The following is a 17,728-nucleotide window of genomic DNA, read 5'->3' as shown; positions in this document are numbered from 1 at the left end:
CCCTGTATATAGCTGTATATAGCCTGTATATTGACTCTGTACCGGTCCCTCCTGTATATAGCCTGTATATTGACTCTGTACTGGTACCCCCTGTATATAGCTGTATATAGCCTGTATATTGACTCTGTACCGGTACCCCCTGTATATAGCTGTATATAGCCTGTATATTGACTCTGTACCGGTACCCCCTGTATATAGCTGTATATAGCCTGTATATTGACTCTGTACCGGTCCCCCCTGTATATAGCTGTATATAGCCTGTATATTGACTCTGTACCGGTCCCCCCTGTATATAGCCTGTATATAGCCTGTATATTGACTCTGTACCGGTCCCCCCTGTATATAGCTGTATATAGCCTGTATATTGACTCTGTACCGGTCCCCCCTGTATATAGCTGTATATAGCCTGTATATTGACTCTGTACCGGTCCCCCCTGTATATAGCTGTATATAGCCTGTATATTGACTCTGTACCGGTCCCCCCTGTATATAGCTGTATATAGCCTGTATATTGACTCTGTACCGGTACCCCCTGTATATAGCTGTATATAGCCTGTATATTGACTCTGTACCGGTACCCCCTGTATATAGCTGTATATAGCCTGTATATTTACTCTGTACCGGTACCCCCTGTATATAGCTGTATATAGCCTGTATATTGACTCTGTACCGGTCCCCCCTGTATATAGCCTGTATATTGACTCTGTACCGGTCCCCCCTGTATATAGCTGTATATAGCCTGTATATTGACTCTGTACCGGTACCCCCTGTATATAGCTGTATATAGCCTGTATATTGACTCTGTACCGGTCCCCACTGTATATAGCCTGTATATTGACTCTGTACCGGTACCTCCTGTATATAGCTGTATATAGCCTGTATATTGACTCTGTACCGGTCCCCCCTGTATATAGCTGTATATAGCCTGTATATTGACTCTGTACCGGTACCCCCTGTATATAGCTGTATATAGCCTGTATATTGACTCTGTACCGGTATCCCCTGTATATAGCCTGTATATTGACTCTGTACCGGTACCCCCTGTATATAGCTGTATATAGCCTGTATATTGACTCTGTACCGGTCCCCCCTGTATATAGCCTGTATATTGACTCTGTACCGGTCCCCCCTGTATATAGCTATATATAGCCTGTATATTGACTCTTTACCGGTACCTCCTGTATATAGCTGTATATAGCCTGTATATTGACCCTGTACCGGTCCCCCCTGTATATAGCTGTATATAGCCTGTATATTGACTCTGTACCGGTCCCCCCTGTATATAGCTGTATATAGCCTGTATATTGACTCTGTACCGGTCCCCCCTGTATATAGCTGTATATAGCCTGTATATTGACTCTGTACCGGTCCCCCCTGTATATAGCTGTATATAGCCTGTATATTGACTCTGTACCGGTACCCCCTGTATATAGCTGTATATAGCCTGTATATTGACTCTGTACCAGTACCCCGGCCTCGTTATTGTTCTGTTATTGTTATTTTTTATTTTTTTACTTTAGTATATTTAGTAAATATTTTCTTAACTCTTATTTTTCTTAAAACTGCATTGTTGGTTAAGGGCTTGTAAGTAAGCATTTCGGCACATGTGACAAATACAATTTGATTTTCATTTGAAAGCCTTCCCAGAAGAGTGGATGCTGTCATAGCAGCAAAGGGGGGGACCATCTCCATATTAATGCCCATGATTTTGGAATGAGATGTTCGACGAGCAGGTGTCCACATACTTTTGATGATTTAGTGTGTGCCTATATCTAAAGTATATGATGCTGTAGATATATTCTGGTCCATACTTCAGCCCTTTCATCCTGACCGCTCAGGGCCCCTAGCAACAGACAGCCTCCTTTCCCTTAGATTATTACATGGAGGGTCACGTACAGCTATGCATCTTTATATATATAGGGTCCTTAATATGAAATACGTAAAATCTAATACCCCGTCTGTCACTAGGAGACGCATTACCATTGTGACTGAAGAGGATGACTTGATGACAGATCAAGCGCTATTAAACTATAATTAAATTCTGCACATTCAGCAAATCTGTCTTCAAGGACCGTATGGTTAATATCCTAGCAGGAAATATGAGCCGTTGCGTTGGTTGCTGCATGGGGAAATGCATGGAATGCCCCATGTTGTATCCTATAGGTTAGATCCCAAATGGTACCCTATTCACTACATAGTGCACTACCAGGGCTCATAGGGCTCTGGTCAAAAGTAGTGCACTATGTAGGGAATAGGGTACCATTTGGGATGCAGGATATTCTCACCCTTCACTTATGAGACAATAACAAATAACTAAACCTATTCAACTTCCTGTGATATTATTATATCATTATATTATTATGTAATAATGCCAGGGTGGCATATGCAACATTATTGCATTCTGTCTTTCTCCAAACCAGTGTGTAATATTGCTGTTGATATGGAGCATATGGAGACTGGGTCTGGGGTTTCATCCGTTCAGTGCAGATGAGTCCGAGGGTTGGCTGTTTTAAATAACGGCCTGTCCATCTGAGAGAGAGGGCAGCTAGCCGTCTGGTCTCTGGCAGGTAGCTTAGTGGGTAAGAGCGTTGTGCCAGTAACCGAAAGGTCGCTGGTTCTAATCCCTGAGCCAACTAGGTGAAAAATCTGTCGGTGTGCCCTTGAGCAAGGCACTTAACCCTAATTGCTCCTGTAAGTCGCTCTGGATAAGAGCATCTGCTAAATGACAAAAAAAAAAAAAAATATGGCAGAGAGACTCCTAACTGGAGGAGCTAGGGAGGAGCGCAGGGGGAAATCAAGCCATATCTCCTTAGAGCACACACACATTGGTATGGAGGCACACACACAAGCATGTGAATGCACACGCGCGCACACACACACACACACACACACACACACACAAACTCACTTAATTTGCTCACACACAGAAAACATGCACACATATTTATACTGACTCTATACACACGCACAAAGACACTCACACATACAGTTGAAGTCGGAAGTTTGCATACACCTTAGCCAAATACATTTAAACTCAGTTTTTCACAATTCCTGACATTTAATCCTAGTAAAAAATCCCTGTCTTAGGTCAGTTAGGATCACCACTTTATTTTAAGAATGTGAAATGTCAGAATAATAGTAGAGAGAATGATTTATTTCAGCTTTTATTTCTTTCATCACATTCCCAGTGGGTCAGAAGTTTACATACACTCATTTAGTATTTGGTAGCATTGCCATTACATTTCTTAACTTGGGTCAAACGTTTCGAGTAGCCTTCCACAAGCTTCCCACAATAAGTTGGGTGAATTTTGGCCCATTCCACCTGGCAGAGCTGGTGTAACTGAGTCAGGTTTGTAGTTCTCCTTGCTCGCAAATGCTTTTTCAGTTCTGCCCAACACATTTTCTATAGGATTGAGGTCAGGGCTTTGTGATGGCCACTCCAATACCTTGATTATGTTGTCCTTAAGCCATTTGCTACAACTTTGGAAGTATGTTTGGGGTCATTGTCATTTTGGAAGACCCATTTGCAAGTACGATCTTTGTCCCCATGTGCAGTTGCAAACCGTAGTCTGGCTTTTTTATGGTGGTTTTGGAGCAGTGGCTTCTTCGTTGCTGATTGACCTTTCAGGTTATGTCGATATAGGACTCGTTTTACTGTGGATATAGATACTTTTGTACCTGTTTCCTCCAGCATCTTCACAAGGTCCTTTGCTGTTCTTCTGTGATTGATATGCACTTTTCGCACCAAAGTACGTTCATCTCTAGGAGACAGAACGCATCTCCTTCCTGAGCGGTATGACGGCTGCGTGGTCCCATGGTGTTTATACTTGCATACTATTGTTTGTACAGATGAACATGGTACCTTCAGGCGTTTGGAAATTGCTCCCAAGGATGAACCAGACTTGTGGAGGTCTACATTTGTTTTTCTGAGGTCTTGGCGGATTTCTTTTGATTTTCCCATGATGTCAAGCAAGGAGGCACTGAGTTTGAAGGTAGGCCTTGAAATACATACACAGGTACACCTCCAATTGACTCAAATTATGTCAATTAGCTTCTCAGAAGCTTCTAAAGCCATGACATCATTTTCTGGAATTTCCCAAGCTTTTTAAAGGCACAGTCAACTTAGCGTATGTAAACTTCTGACCCACTGGAATTGTGATACAGTGAATTATAAGTGAAATAATTTGTCTGTAAACAATTGTTGGAAAAATTATTTGTGTCATGCACAAAGTACATTAACAAGAAATTTGCGGAGTGGTTGAAAAACAAGTTTTAATGACTCCAACCTAAGTGTATGTAAACTTCCGACTTCAACTGTACAAACAGTATACAAGCTGCTGCTACTCTGTTTATCATATATCCTGATGCCTAGTCACCTTACCCCTATACATATCTATCTCTATCACTCCAGTATCCCTGCACATTGTAAATATGGTACTGGAACTGACCTTCCAGTTGAAGCTCGCATCTGCTACAAGACCATGGTGCTTGCCTACGGAGCTGTGAGGGGAACGGCACCTCCGTACCTTCAGGCTCTGATCAGTCGCTACACCCAAACGAGGGCATTGCGTTCATCCACCTCTGGCCTGCTGGCCCCCTTACCTCTGCGGAAGCACAGTTCCCGCTCAGTCCAGTCAAAACTGTTCGCTGCTCTGGCACCCCAATGGTGGAACAAGCTCCCTCATGACGCCAAGACAGCGGAGTCACTCACCACCTTCCGGAGACACTTGAAACCCCACCTCTTTAAGGAATACCGGGGATAGGATAAAGTAATCCTTCTACCCCCCCTTACCCCCCCCCCCCCAAAAAAAAAAAGAATACATGGTGTGGTTATCCCACTGGCTATAAGGTGAATGCACCAATTTGTAAGTCGCTCTGGATAAGAGTGTCTGCTAAATGACGTAAATGTAATGTAAATGTAAAATAACACAACACACAACCATTAATGTCTAAACCGCTGACAACAAAGGTGAGTACACCCTAAATGAAAATGTCCAAATTGGGACCAATTAGCCATTTTCCCTCCCCGTGGTCATTAGTGTTACAAGGTCTCCGGTGTGAATGGGGAGCAGGTGTGTTAAATCGCTCTCACACTCCCTCATACTGGTCACTGGAAGTTCAACATGGCACCTCATGGCAAAGAACTCTCTGAGGATCTGAAAAAAAGAATTGTTGCTCTACATATAATACCTTATCCCTTAGTGTTGGGCTGGCTATAGCACCTTATCCCTCAGCTGGCTATAGCACCTTATCCCTCAGTGTTGGGCTGGCTATAGCACCTTATCACTTGGTTTGCTACCGCATCTTATCCATCAGTGTTGGGTTGGCTATAGCACCTTATCACTTGGTTGGCTATAGCACCTTATTCCTCAGTGTTGGGCTAGCCAAATCAACTTATCCCTCAATGTTGGGCTAGCTATAGTATCTTATCCCTCAGTGTTGGGCTTGTTGTAATGCCTTATCCCTTAGTGTTATGCTGGTTATAGCACCTTATCCCACAGTGTTGGGCTGGCTATAGCACCTTGCTCATCAGTGTTGGGCTGATCATAGCACCTTATCCCTCAGTGCTGGTTATAGCACCTTATCCTTCAGTGTATGGCTGACTATAGCACCTTATCCCTCAGTGTTGGACTGGCTATAGTACCTTCTCCCTGTGTTGGGCTGGTTATACTACCCTATCTCTCAGTGTTGGGCTGGCTATAGCACCTTATCCCTCAGTGTTGGACTGGCTATAGCACCTTATCCCTCTGCTGGCTATAGCACCTTATCCCTCTGCTGGCTATAGCACATTATCCCTCAATGTTGGGCTGGCTATAGTACCTTCTCCCTGTGTTGGGCTGGTTATACTACCCAATCCCTCAGTGTTGGGCTGGCTATAGCACTTATCCTTCAGCTGTTTATAGTACCTTATCCCTCAGTGTTTGGCTGACTGTAGCACTGTATCCCTCTGCTGGTTATACAACCCTATCCCTCAGTGTTGGGCTGGCTATAGCACCTTATCCCTCAGTGTTGGACTGGCTATAGTACCTTATCCCTGTGTTGGGCTGGTTATACTACCCTATCCCTCAGTGTTGGGCTGGCTATAGCACCTTATCCCTCTGCTGGCTATAGCACATTATCCCTCAGTGTTGGGCTGGCTATAGTACCTTCTCCCTGCGTTGGGCTGGTTATACTACCCTATCTCTCAGTGCTGGGCTGGCTATAGCACCTTATCCCTCTGCTGGCTATAGCACATTATCCCTCAGTGTTGGGCTGGCTATAGCGCCTTATACCTCAGCTAGCTTCCCTAGAGTTAGCTTCCCTGGTGTTAGCCTGGGGTTAGCCTGCATTAGATGTATTAAGGAAACGAGTCCCCTGGCCTAGACCTGGGAACTGACAGATGAGACAGAAATCTCCTCCAAGACTGACGAAAAGCCCACATGCTTCATATATCATTCTTTTCTTATTGATTAGCACCTGTTGAACGAGTGAAACTTTTTCCATGATTGGTTTTTAGATACATAGAGACGTAGTCTACTCACAGATATTAGCAGTTCCTTTGGGGATGGGCAGGTAGGACCCGACGCTCCAGGGTCGTCCGTGGTAGTGTCTCTTACAGCGGCCGCAGTCTGGACCTGTTGTGTTGTGTTCACACTCACACCCCAGCTTCCCCTTGTCCTTGTCAAACACACAGCTGTTGGAGTGCAGGTTACACTTACACCTGAGGAGGGAGGGGGAAAAAACAACACAATCTTATTTATTTCACCTTTATTCATAGCCAGAGAAGTCATTGAACACAAATTATCTTCTGTAAGAGTGACGTTCAGGTTGCACTTCCATCTGAGGAGGAAAACACCATGCAACAGACAGAATGTTGGTTCTGTGGGTTGGACAGAGATGATGACCCATGGGGCGGCGTGCAATTGGCCCAGCGTCGTCCAGGGTAGGGGAGGGAATGGCCGGCAGGGATGTAGCTCAGTTGATAGAGCATGGCGTTTGCAACGTCAGGGTTGTGGGTTCGATTTCCACAGGGGGTATGAAAAAAAAATATATGTATGCACTAACTGTAAGTCGCTCTGGATAAGAGCGTCTGCTAAATGACTAAAATGTAAATGTAAATGGTTCTTCAAGCCGGATTACAGTGCTTACTCCTAGATAACATTAATATGAACTATTTTATTGACTTGAATCAAATGTGACTGACTGGGAAGCTAACACAAATCTTCATGTCTAAGACAAGGTTACTCATCATGCCGGCGTGTTTCACCAAATCACCTCCTCTACATTTCACTGTGCCCTTGCTGTGGAGTGTTGCACCTTCTATAATTTAATAGTGGGTATACTAGTCCTACACGGAATTCCCACTCCGGTACTTGATTTAGATTAGACTAAGAGGGAAGACAGAGATGAAAACGCACCATAATTCTGCTCTAAAACAAGAGCTCATTTGGCTAACCCTCCGTGGAGGGAACAGCATTTTAAAACAAGCGCTAATTTGACTAAACCTCCGTGGAGGGAACAGCATTTTAAAACAAGCGCTAATTTGACTAAACCTCCGTGGAGGGAACAGCACTTAAACTCAACCTACTTTGGCTAACCCTCATTGAGGGTACAGCATATTAAATAAGGATTGTGATTCTAAAATCAAAGGCGTCCCAAATGGCACCCTAATCCCTAGATAGGGCACTGGGCTCTGGTTTAAAGTAGTGCCCTACAGGGAATAGGGTGCCATTTGGGCATTTGGGACACAGGCAATAACATTCTCATAATTGAGGACAAAACAGAGAGCTGATTGAGAGTTAACAAGAAGATGCCAAATGAACCAAGCCTTTCTTCAAAGATACTCAAACCTTTTTGGTTCCAGGTAGAACTCTTTTTGGTTCCAGGTAGAACTCTTCTGTGTTCCATGTAGAACAAAAAGGGTTCTACCTGGAACCAAACAGGGTTATTCAAAGGGTTTCCTATGGGGACAGCCGAAGAACACTTATTGGTTCTACACTGAACAAAATATAAACGCAACATGTAAAGTGTTGGTCCCACGTTTCATGAACTGAAATAAAATATCCCAGAAATGTTCCATACACACAAAAAGCTTATTTCTCTCAAAGTTTGTGCACACATTTGTTTACATCCCTGTTAGTGAGCATTTGTCCTTTGCCAAGTTAATCCATCCACCTGACAGATGTGGCATATCAAGAAGCTGATTAAACAGCATGATCATTACACAGGTGCACTTTGTGCTAGGGACAATAAAAGTCCAATCTAATATGTGCAGTTTTGTCACACAACACAATGCCACAGATGTCTCAAGTTTTCAGGGAGCGTGCAATTGGCATGCTGACCGCAGGAATGTCCACCAGAGCTGTTGCCAGAGAATTGAATGTTAATTAAGCCACCTCCAACGTAGTTTTAGAGAATTTGGCAGAATGTTCAAACCGGCCTCACAAACGCAGACCACATGTATGGCGTTGTGTGGGTGAATGGTTTGCTGATGTAAACGTTGTGAACAGATTGCTCCATGGTGGCGGTGGGGTTATAGTATGGGCAGGCATAAACTACAGACAATAAACACAATTGCATTTTATCGATTGCAATTTGAATGCACAGAGATACCGTGACGAGATCCTGAGGCCCATTGTCGTGCCATTCATCCGCCGCCATCACCTCATGTTTCAGCATGATAATGCACGGCCCCATGTGGCAAGGATCTGTACCCAATTCCTGGAAGCTGAAAATGTCCCAGTTCTTCCATGGCCTGCATACTCACCAGACATATCACCCATTGAGCATGTTTGGGATGCTCTGGATTGATGTGTTCGACAGCGTGTTCCATTTCACGCCAATATCCAGCAATTTCGCACAGCCATTGAAGAAGAGTGAGACAACTTTCCACAGGCCACAATCAACATCCTGATCAACTCTGTGCGAAGGAGTGGTTTTCTGATCCACGCCCCTACCTTTTTTAAAAAGGTATCTGTGACCAACAGATGCATATCTGTGTTCCCAGTCATGTGAAGTCCATGGATTATCGCCTAAAGGATTTATTTCAATTGACTGATTTCCTTATATGAACTGTAACTCAGTAAAATCTTTGAAATTGTTGCATGTTGCGTTTATATTTGTGTTCAGTATAGATAGAGTGTAAGTCTACCATCCTCTATCCCCCTTTCCTTCCTCTCTCTCTCTCTCTCTCGCTCTCTCTCTCTCTCTCTGTCTCTCTCTCTCTCTCTCTCTCTCTCTCTCTCTCTCTCTCTCTCTGTCTCTCTCTCTCTCTCTCTCTCTCTCTCTCTCTCTCTCTCTCTCTCTCTCTCTCTCTCTCTCTCTCTCTCTCGCTCTCTCTCTCTCTCTCTCTCTCTCACCTTCTCTCTCTCTCACCCTCTCTCACACCCTCTCTCTCTCTCCCCCCTCTCCTCTATACAGACACCTCAACTAGGCTCACCTTGGTAACCTTCCCCTTAATTAAAAAGCAGTCAAAACAGGATCACACGCAAGCACACACAGTGACACAGACACACACCTGTGAGTGTGTGTGTCCTTGTCACAAGAGGTATGTCCCTCTGCTCTATCAAGCAGGGCAGACCTTGAACTGGTATCATTAAAAAAGCTTTCCATGAAGTTTTAATGATCTGTTATATTCCTCCTAGACTAGCTAGTCCCTTTATAGTAGAAGTATTATCTATTATCGTATTGAAAACACTGTCTGAAACCGCCCTGTACTCGTTATCTCATTTCTCTCACCGTTTATCACTATGTATAAATGTGTACTGTGTCTCTGGTGTTTAAATGTGTACTGTATCTCTTGTGTTTAAATGTGTACTGTATCTCTTGGGTTTAAATGTGTATTTTATCTATTGTGTTTAAATGTGTACTGTATCTCTTGTGTTTAAATGTCTACTGTGTATCTTGTGTTTGTTTAAATGTGCACTGTATCTCTTGTGTATAAATGTGTACTGTATCTCTTGTGTTTAAATGTCTACTGTGTATCTTGTGTTTAAATGTATACTGTCTCTTGTGTTTAAAAGTGTACTGTGTCTCTTGTGTTTAAATGTATACCGTGTATCTTGTGTTTAAATGTATACTGTGTATCTTGTGTTTAAATGTGCACTGTATCTCTTATGTTTAAATGTGTACTGTATTTCTTGTGTTTAAATGTATACTGTGTCTCTTGTGTTTAAATGTGTACTGTGTCTCTTGTGTTTAAATTTGTACTGTGTCTCTTGTGTTTAAATGTATACTGTGTCTCTTGTGTATAAATGTATACTGTGTCTTTTGTAATTAAATGTGCACTGTATCTCTTGTGTTTAAATGTGAACAGTATCTCTTGTGTTTAAATGTGTACTGTGTCTCTTGTTTTTAAATGTGTATTGTATATCTTGTGTTTAAATGTATACTGTATCTCTTGTGTATACATGTATACTGTATCTTTTGTGTTTAAATATGTACTATGTCTCTTGTGTTTAAATCTATACTGTATCTCTTGTGTTTAAATATGTACTGTGTCTCTTGTGTTTAAATGTGTAATGCATCTCTTTTGTTTAAATGTGTACTGGGTCTCTTGTGTTTAAATGTGTATTGTGTCTCTTTTGTTTAAATGTCCACTTTATCTCTTGTGTTTAAATGTGTATTGTATCATTTGTGTTTAAATGTATACAGGTGACTCTTGTGTTTAAATGTGTACTGTGTCTCTTGTGTTTGAATGTATACTATGTCTCGTGTTTAAATGTGTACTGTTTCCTTGTGTTTAAATGTATACTGTGTCTCTTGTGTTTAAATGTATACTGTATCTCTTGTGTTTAAATGTGTACTGTATCTCTTGAGTTTTTAAATGTGTACTGTGTCTCTTTTGTTTAAATGTATATTGTTCTCTTGTATATCTTGTGTTTAAATGTTTACTGTATCTCTTGTATTTAAATGTGTACTGTATCTCTTGTGTTTAAATGTGTACTGTATCTCTTGTGTTTAAATGTGTACTGTATCTCTTGTGTTTAAATGTGTACTGTATATCTTGTGTTTAAATGTGTACTGTATCCCTTGTGTTTAAATGTGTATTGTATCTCTTGTGTTTAAATGTGTACTGTATCTCTTGAGTTTTTAAATGTGTACTGTGTCTCTTTTGTTTAAATGTATACTGTTCTCTTGTATCTCTTGTGTTTAAATGTGTACTGCATATCTTGTGTTTAAATGTGTACTGTATCTCTTGTATTTAAATGTGTACCGTATCTCTTGTGTTTAAATGTGTACTGTATCTATTGTGTTTAAATATGTACTGTATCTCTTGTGTTTAAATGTGTACTCTGTATCTTGTGTTTAAATGTGCAATGGATCTATTGTGTTTAAATGTGTACTGTATCTATTGTGTTTAAATGTGTACTGTGTCTCTTGTGTTTAAATGTGTAATGCATCTCTTTTGTTTAAATGTGTACTGGGTCTCTTTTGTTTAAATGTGTACTGTGTCTTTTGTGTTTAAATGTATACTCTGTGTATTGTGTTTAAATGTATACTCTGTATCTTGTGTTTAAATGTGCACTGTATCTCTTTTGTTTAAATGTGCACTGTATTTCTTGTGTTTAAATGTGTACAGTATATCTTGTGTTTAAATGTATAATGTATCTATTGTGTTTAAATGTGTACTGTGTCTCTTGTGTTTAAATGTGTGCTATATATTTGTGTTTAAATGTGTACTGTATCTCTTGCTTTTAAATGTGTACTGTGTCTCTTGTGTTTAAATTAATACTGTGTATATTTTGTTTAAATGTATACTGTGTCTATTGTGTTTAAATGTGTATTGTGTCTCTTGTGTTTAACTGTATATTGTGTCTCTTGTGTATACATGTATACTGTGTCTTTTTTGTTTAAATGTGCACTGTATCTCTTGTGTTTAAATGTGTACTGTGTCTCTTGTTTTTAAATGTGTATTGTATAGCTTGTGTTTAAATGTGTACTGGGTCTCTTGTGTTTAAATGTGTATTGTGTCTCTTTTGTTTAAATGTCCACTTTATCTCTTGTGTTTAAATGTGTATTGTATCATTTGTGTTTAAATGTATACAGTGACTATTGTGTTTAAATGTGTACTGTGTCTCTTGTGTTTGAATGTATACTGTGTCTCGTGTTTAAATGTGTACTGTTTCACTTGTGTTTAAATGTATACTGTGTCTCTTGTGTTTAAATGTATACTGTATCTCTTGTGTTTAAATGTGTACTGTATCTCTTGAGTTTTTAAATGTGTACTGTGTCTCTTTTGTTTAAATGTATATTGTTCTCTTGTATATCTTGTGTTTAAATGTGTACTGTATCTCTTGTGTTTAAATGTTTACTGTATCTCTTGTATTTAAATGTGTACTGTATCTCTTGTGTTTAAATGTGTACTGTATCTCTTGTGTTTAAATGTGTACTGTATCTCTTGTGTTTAAATGTGTACTGTATCCCTTGTGTTTAAATGTGTATTGTATCTCTTCTGTTTAAATGTGTACTGTATCTCTTGAGTTTTTAAATGTGTACTGTGTCTCTTTTGTTTAAATGTATAATGTTCTCTTGTATCTCTTGTGTTTAAATGTGTACTGCATCTCTTGTGTTTAAATGTGTACTATATCTCTTGTATTTAAATGTGTACTGTATCTCTTGTGTTTAAATGTGTACTGTATCTCTTGTGTTTAAATATGTACTGTATCTCTTGTGTTTAAATGTGTACTCTGTATCTTGTGTTTAAATGTGCAATGGATCTATTGTGTTTAAATGTGTACTGTATCTATTGTGTTTAAATGTGTACTGTGTCTCTTGTGTTTAAATGTGTAATGCATCTCTTTTGTTTAAATGTGTACTGGGTCTCTTTTGTTTAAATGTGTACTGTGTATTTTGTGTTTAAATGTATACTGTGTGTATTGTGTTTAAATGTATACTCTGTATCTTGTGTTTAAATGTGCACTGTATCTCTTTTGTTTAAATGTGCACTGTATTTCTTGTGTTTAATTGTGTACAGTACATCATGTGTTTAAATCTATAATGTATCTATTGTGTTTAAATGTGTACTGTGTCTCTTGTGTTTAAATGTGTGCTATATCTTTGTGTTTAAATGTGTACTGTATCTCTTGCTTTTAAATGTGTACTGTGTCTCTTGTGTTTAAATTAATACTGTGTATATTTTGTTTAAATGTATACTGTGTCTATTGTGTTTAAATGTGTATTGTGTCTCCTGTGTTTAACTGTATATTGTGTCTCTTGTGTATACATGTATACTGTGTCTTTTTTGTTTAAATGTGCACTGTATCTCTTGTGTTTAAATGTGAACAGTATCTCTTGTGTTTAAATGTGTACTGTGTCTCTTGTTTTTAAATGTGTATTGTATAGCTTGTGTTTAAATGTATACTGTATCTCTTGTGTATACATGTATACTGTATCTATTGTGTTTAAATATGTACTATGTTTCTTGTGTTTGAATCTATACTGTATCTCTTGTGTTTAAATGTGTACTGTGTCTCTTGTGTTTAAATGTGTAATGCATCATTTTTGTTTAAATGTGTACTGTGTCTCTTGTGTTTAAATGTATACTGTGTATATTTTGTTTAAATGTATACTGTGTCTATTGTGTTTAAATATGTATTGTGTCTCTTGTGTTTAACTGTATACTGTGTCTCCTGTGTATACATGTATACTGTGTCTTTTTTGTTTAAATGTGCACTGTATCTCTTGTGTTTAAATGTGCACAGTATCTCTTGTGTTTAAATGTGTACTGTATCTCTTGTGTATACATGTATACTGTATCTTTTGTGTTTAAGTATGTACTATGTATCTTGTGTTTAAATCTATACTGTATCTCTTGTGTTTAAATGTGTACTGTGTCTCTTGTGTTTAAATGTGTAATGCATCTATTTTGTTTAAATGTGTACTGGGGTCTCTTGTGTTTAAATGTGTACTGTGTCTCTTGTGTTTAAATGTGCACTGTATCTCTTGTGTTTAAATGTATACTGTGACTCTTGTGTTTAAATGTGTACTGTGTATCTTGTGTTTAAATGTGTACTGTGTCTCTTGTGTTTAAATGTATACTGTATCTCTTGTGTTTAAATGTGTGCTGTATCTCTTGTGTTTTTAAATGTGTACTGTCTCTCCTGTGTTTAAATGTATACTGTTCTCTTGTATCTCTTGTGTTTAAATGTGTACTGTATCACTTGTGTTTAAATGTGTACTGTATCTCTTGTGTATACATGTATACTGTATATTTTGTGTTTAAATGTGTACTATGTGTCTTGTGTTTAAATGTATACTGTATCTATTGTGTTTAAATGTATACTGTATCTATTGTGTTTAAATGTGTACTGTATCTCTTGTGTTTAAATGTGTATTGTATCTCTTGTGTTTAAATGTGTACTGTGTCTATTGTGTTAAATATAAATTGTATCTCTTGTTTTTAAATGTGTACGGTGTCTATTGTGTTAAATGTATACTGTATATCTTGTGTTTAAATGTGGAGTGTATCTCTTGTTTTTAAATGTGTACTGTATCTCTTGTGTTTAAATGTGTACTGTATCTCTTGTGTATAAATGTATACTGTATCGCTTGTGTTTAAATGTGTACTGTATCTCTTGTGTTTAAATGTGTACTGTATCTCGTGTTTAAATGTGTACTGTATGTCTTGTGTTTAGATGTATACTGTATCTCTTGTGTTTAAATGTGTATTGTATCTATTGTGTTTAAATGTGTACTGTGTCTATTGTGTTAAATGTATACTGTATATTTTGTGTTTAAATGTGTAATGTATTGATTTGTTTAAATGTGTACTGTATCTCTTGTGTTTAAATGTGTACTTATCTCTTGTGTTTAAATGTGTACTGTGTCTCTTGTGTTTAAAAGTGTACTGTGTCTCTTGTGTTTAAATGTGTACTGTGTCTCTTGTGTTTAAATTTGTACTGTCTTGAGTGTCCCAAATGGTAACTCATTCCCTTTATACTGCACTACATTTGACCAGAGCCTTGGTCAAACGTAGTGCACTATAAAGGGAAAACGGAACCACTTGTGTTCTCGACAGGGTTTAATGAAGACCAAAGCTTCCTATGAGCTCATGTATCTCATATGAAGGCTTCTGCTCAGTAACAGAAGTCCTGTTGTGGAGGTTGGGTTTGAGATTTTTTCAGCTTTTCTCAGAATTTCTATCAAATTTATATTTGATTAAGAGGGTAGAGTTGAATCAACAGAATTGACACATGCACAAGTTGGTTCAGTGAAGGTCCATGTTACAGTTACAGTGAGGGAAAAAAGTATTTGATCCCCTGCTGATTTTGTAAGTTTGCCCACTGACAAAGACATGATCAGTCTATAATTTTAATGGTAGGTTTATTTGAACAGTGAGAGACAGAATAACAACAAAAAAATCCAGAAAGACGCATGTCAAAAATGTTATAAATTGATTTGCATTTTAATGAGGGAAATAAGTATTTGACCCCTCTGCAAAACCCTTGTTGGCAATCACAGAGGTCAGACGTTTCTTGTAGTTGGCCACCAGTTTTGCACACATCTCAGGAGGGATTTTGTCCCACCCAATCTTCTCCAAATCATTAAGGTTTCGAGGCTGACGTTTGGCAACTCGAACCTTCAGCTCCCTCCACTGATTTTCTATGGGATTAAGGTCTGGAGACTGGCTAGGCCACTCCAGGACCTTAATGTGCTTCTTCTTGAGCCACTCCTTTGTTGCCTTGGCCGTGTGTTTTGGGTCATTGTCATGCTGGAATACCCATCCACGACCCATTTTCAATGCCCTGGCTGAGGGAAGGAGGTTCTCACTCAAGATTTGATGGTACATGGCCCCGTCCATTGTCCCTTTGATGCGGTGGAGTTGTCCTGTCCCCTTAGCAGAAAAACACACCCAAAGCATAATGTTTCCACCTCCATGTTTGACGGTGGGGATGGTGTTCTTGGGGTCATAGGCAGCATTCCTCCTCCTCCAAACACGGCGAGTTGAGTTGATGCCAAAGAGCACCATTTTGGTCTCATCTGACCACAACACTTTCACCCAGTTCTCCTCTGAATCATTCAGATGTTCATTGGCGAACTTCAGACGGGCCTGTATATGTGCTTTCTTGAGCAGGGGAACCTTGCGTGCGCTGCAGGATTTCAGTCCTTCACGGCGTAGTGTGTTGCCAATTGTTTTCTTGGTGACTATGGTCCCAGCTGCCTTGAGATTATTGACAAGATCCTCCCGTGTAATTCTGGGCTGATTGCTCACCGTTCTCATGATCATTGCAACTCCACGAGGTGAGATCTTGCATGGAGCCCCAGGCCGAGGGAGATTGACAGTACTTTTGTGTTTCTTCCATTTACGAATAATCACACACACTGTTGTCACCTTCTCACCAAGCTGCTTGGCGATGGTCTTGTAGCCCATTCCAGCCTTGTTTAGGTCTACAATCTTGTCCCTGACATCCTTGGAGAGCTCTTTGGTCTTGGCCATGGTGGAGAGTTTGGAATCTGATTGATTGATTGCTTCTGTGGACAGGTGTCTTTTATACAGGTAACAAGCTGAGATTAGGAGCACTCCCTTTAATAGTGTGCTCCTAATCTCAGCTCGTTACCTGTATAAAAGACACGGGAGCCAGAAATCTTTCTGATTGAGAGGGGGTCAAATACTTATTTCCCTCATTAAAATGCATATCAATTTATAACATTTTTGACATGCGTTTTTCTGGATTTTTTTGTTGTTATTCTGTCTCTCACTGTTCAAATAAACCTACCATTAAAATTATAGACTGATCATTTCTTTGTCAGTGGGCAAATGTACAAAATCAGCAGGGGATCAAATACTTTTTTCCCTCACTTTATATGAAGGGTTTTTCCCCCCCCAGTTTGCAATGCCACCTCTTTATTCACATTAGGTCCCATATAACGTATCATATTTATAACTTCTTCACACCACATAAATGCTGTTTGACATTTTAATGCAATTGCTCATTACTAACTAGTCACAGTACAATGCCTGAAGTTAGATAGCCAAACCCAGTTGTGTTCGTCTCTTCTCAGTATCACTCCCTCAGTGATGTACCTTAACAGGGACACTTCATTTCACTTCAGTAAATACATCCTCATTTAAGGCAATAGGCCTGATTACTGTAAACGCTGCCTGAGTAATGGACATTCATTTAAGCCCTAATGCTTTATTTATTCTGCTAAATGACTGTCTGTCTGTGCCATTACTTACCCAACACACATTCCATTACTTACCCAACACACACTCCATTACTTACCCAACACACACTCCATTACTTACCCAACACACACTCCATTACTTACCCACACACTCCATTACTTACCCAACACACACTCCATTACTTACCCAACACACACTCCATTACTTACCCAACACACACTCCATTACTTACCCAACACACACTCCATTACTTACCCACACACTCCATTACTTACCCAACACACACTCCATTACTTACCCAACACACACTCCATTACTTACCCAACACACACTCCATTACTTACCCACACACTCCATTACTTACCCAACACACACTCCATTACTTACCCAACACACACTCCATTACTTACCCAACACACACTCCATTACTTACCCAACACACACTCCATTACTTACCCAACACACACTCCATTACTTACCCAACACACAATCCATTACTTAACCAGTACACTCTCCATTACTTAACCAAAACATACTCCATTACTTACCCAACACACACTCCATTACTTACCCAACACACACTCCATTACTTACCCAACACACACTCCATTACTAACC

The 17,728-nt window shown here is 39.6% G+C and overlaps 1 protein-coding gene across 1 annotated transcript in view; it reads right to left on the bottom strand.

The window, feature by feature from the left end:
• The window catches only part of LOC311116369 (netrin-G1-like), a gene marked incomplete at both ends in the record, with an annotated part of 71,538 nt that overhangs the window by 52,517 nt on the left and 1,293 nt on the right, over positions 1-17,728 (bottom strand). The window contains one exon of the mRNA XM_084191454.1: positions 6,522-6,700. Coding sequence (XP_084047580.1) covers positions 6,522-6,700 — 179 coding nt within the window. The remainder of the gene's footprint in view (positions 1-6,521; positions 6,701-17,728) is intronic.

This window comes from Coregonus lavaretus (assembly GCF_964263955.1).
Source record: "Coregonus lavaretus genome assembly, contig: HAP1_SCAFFOLD_1676, whole genome shotgun sequence".
Taxonomy (NCBI): domain Eukaryota; kingdom Metazoa; phylum Chordata; class Actinopteri; order Salmoniformes; family Salmonidae; genus Coregonus; species Coregonus lavaretus.
The sequence above is the reverse complement of the archived record's forward strand: the minus strand, read 5'-3'. Positions and strand labels throughout refer to the sequence as shown.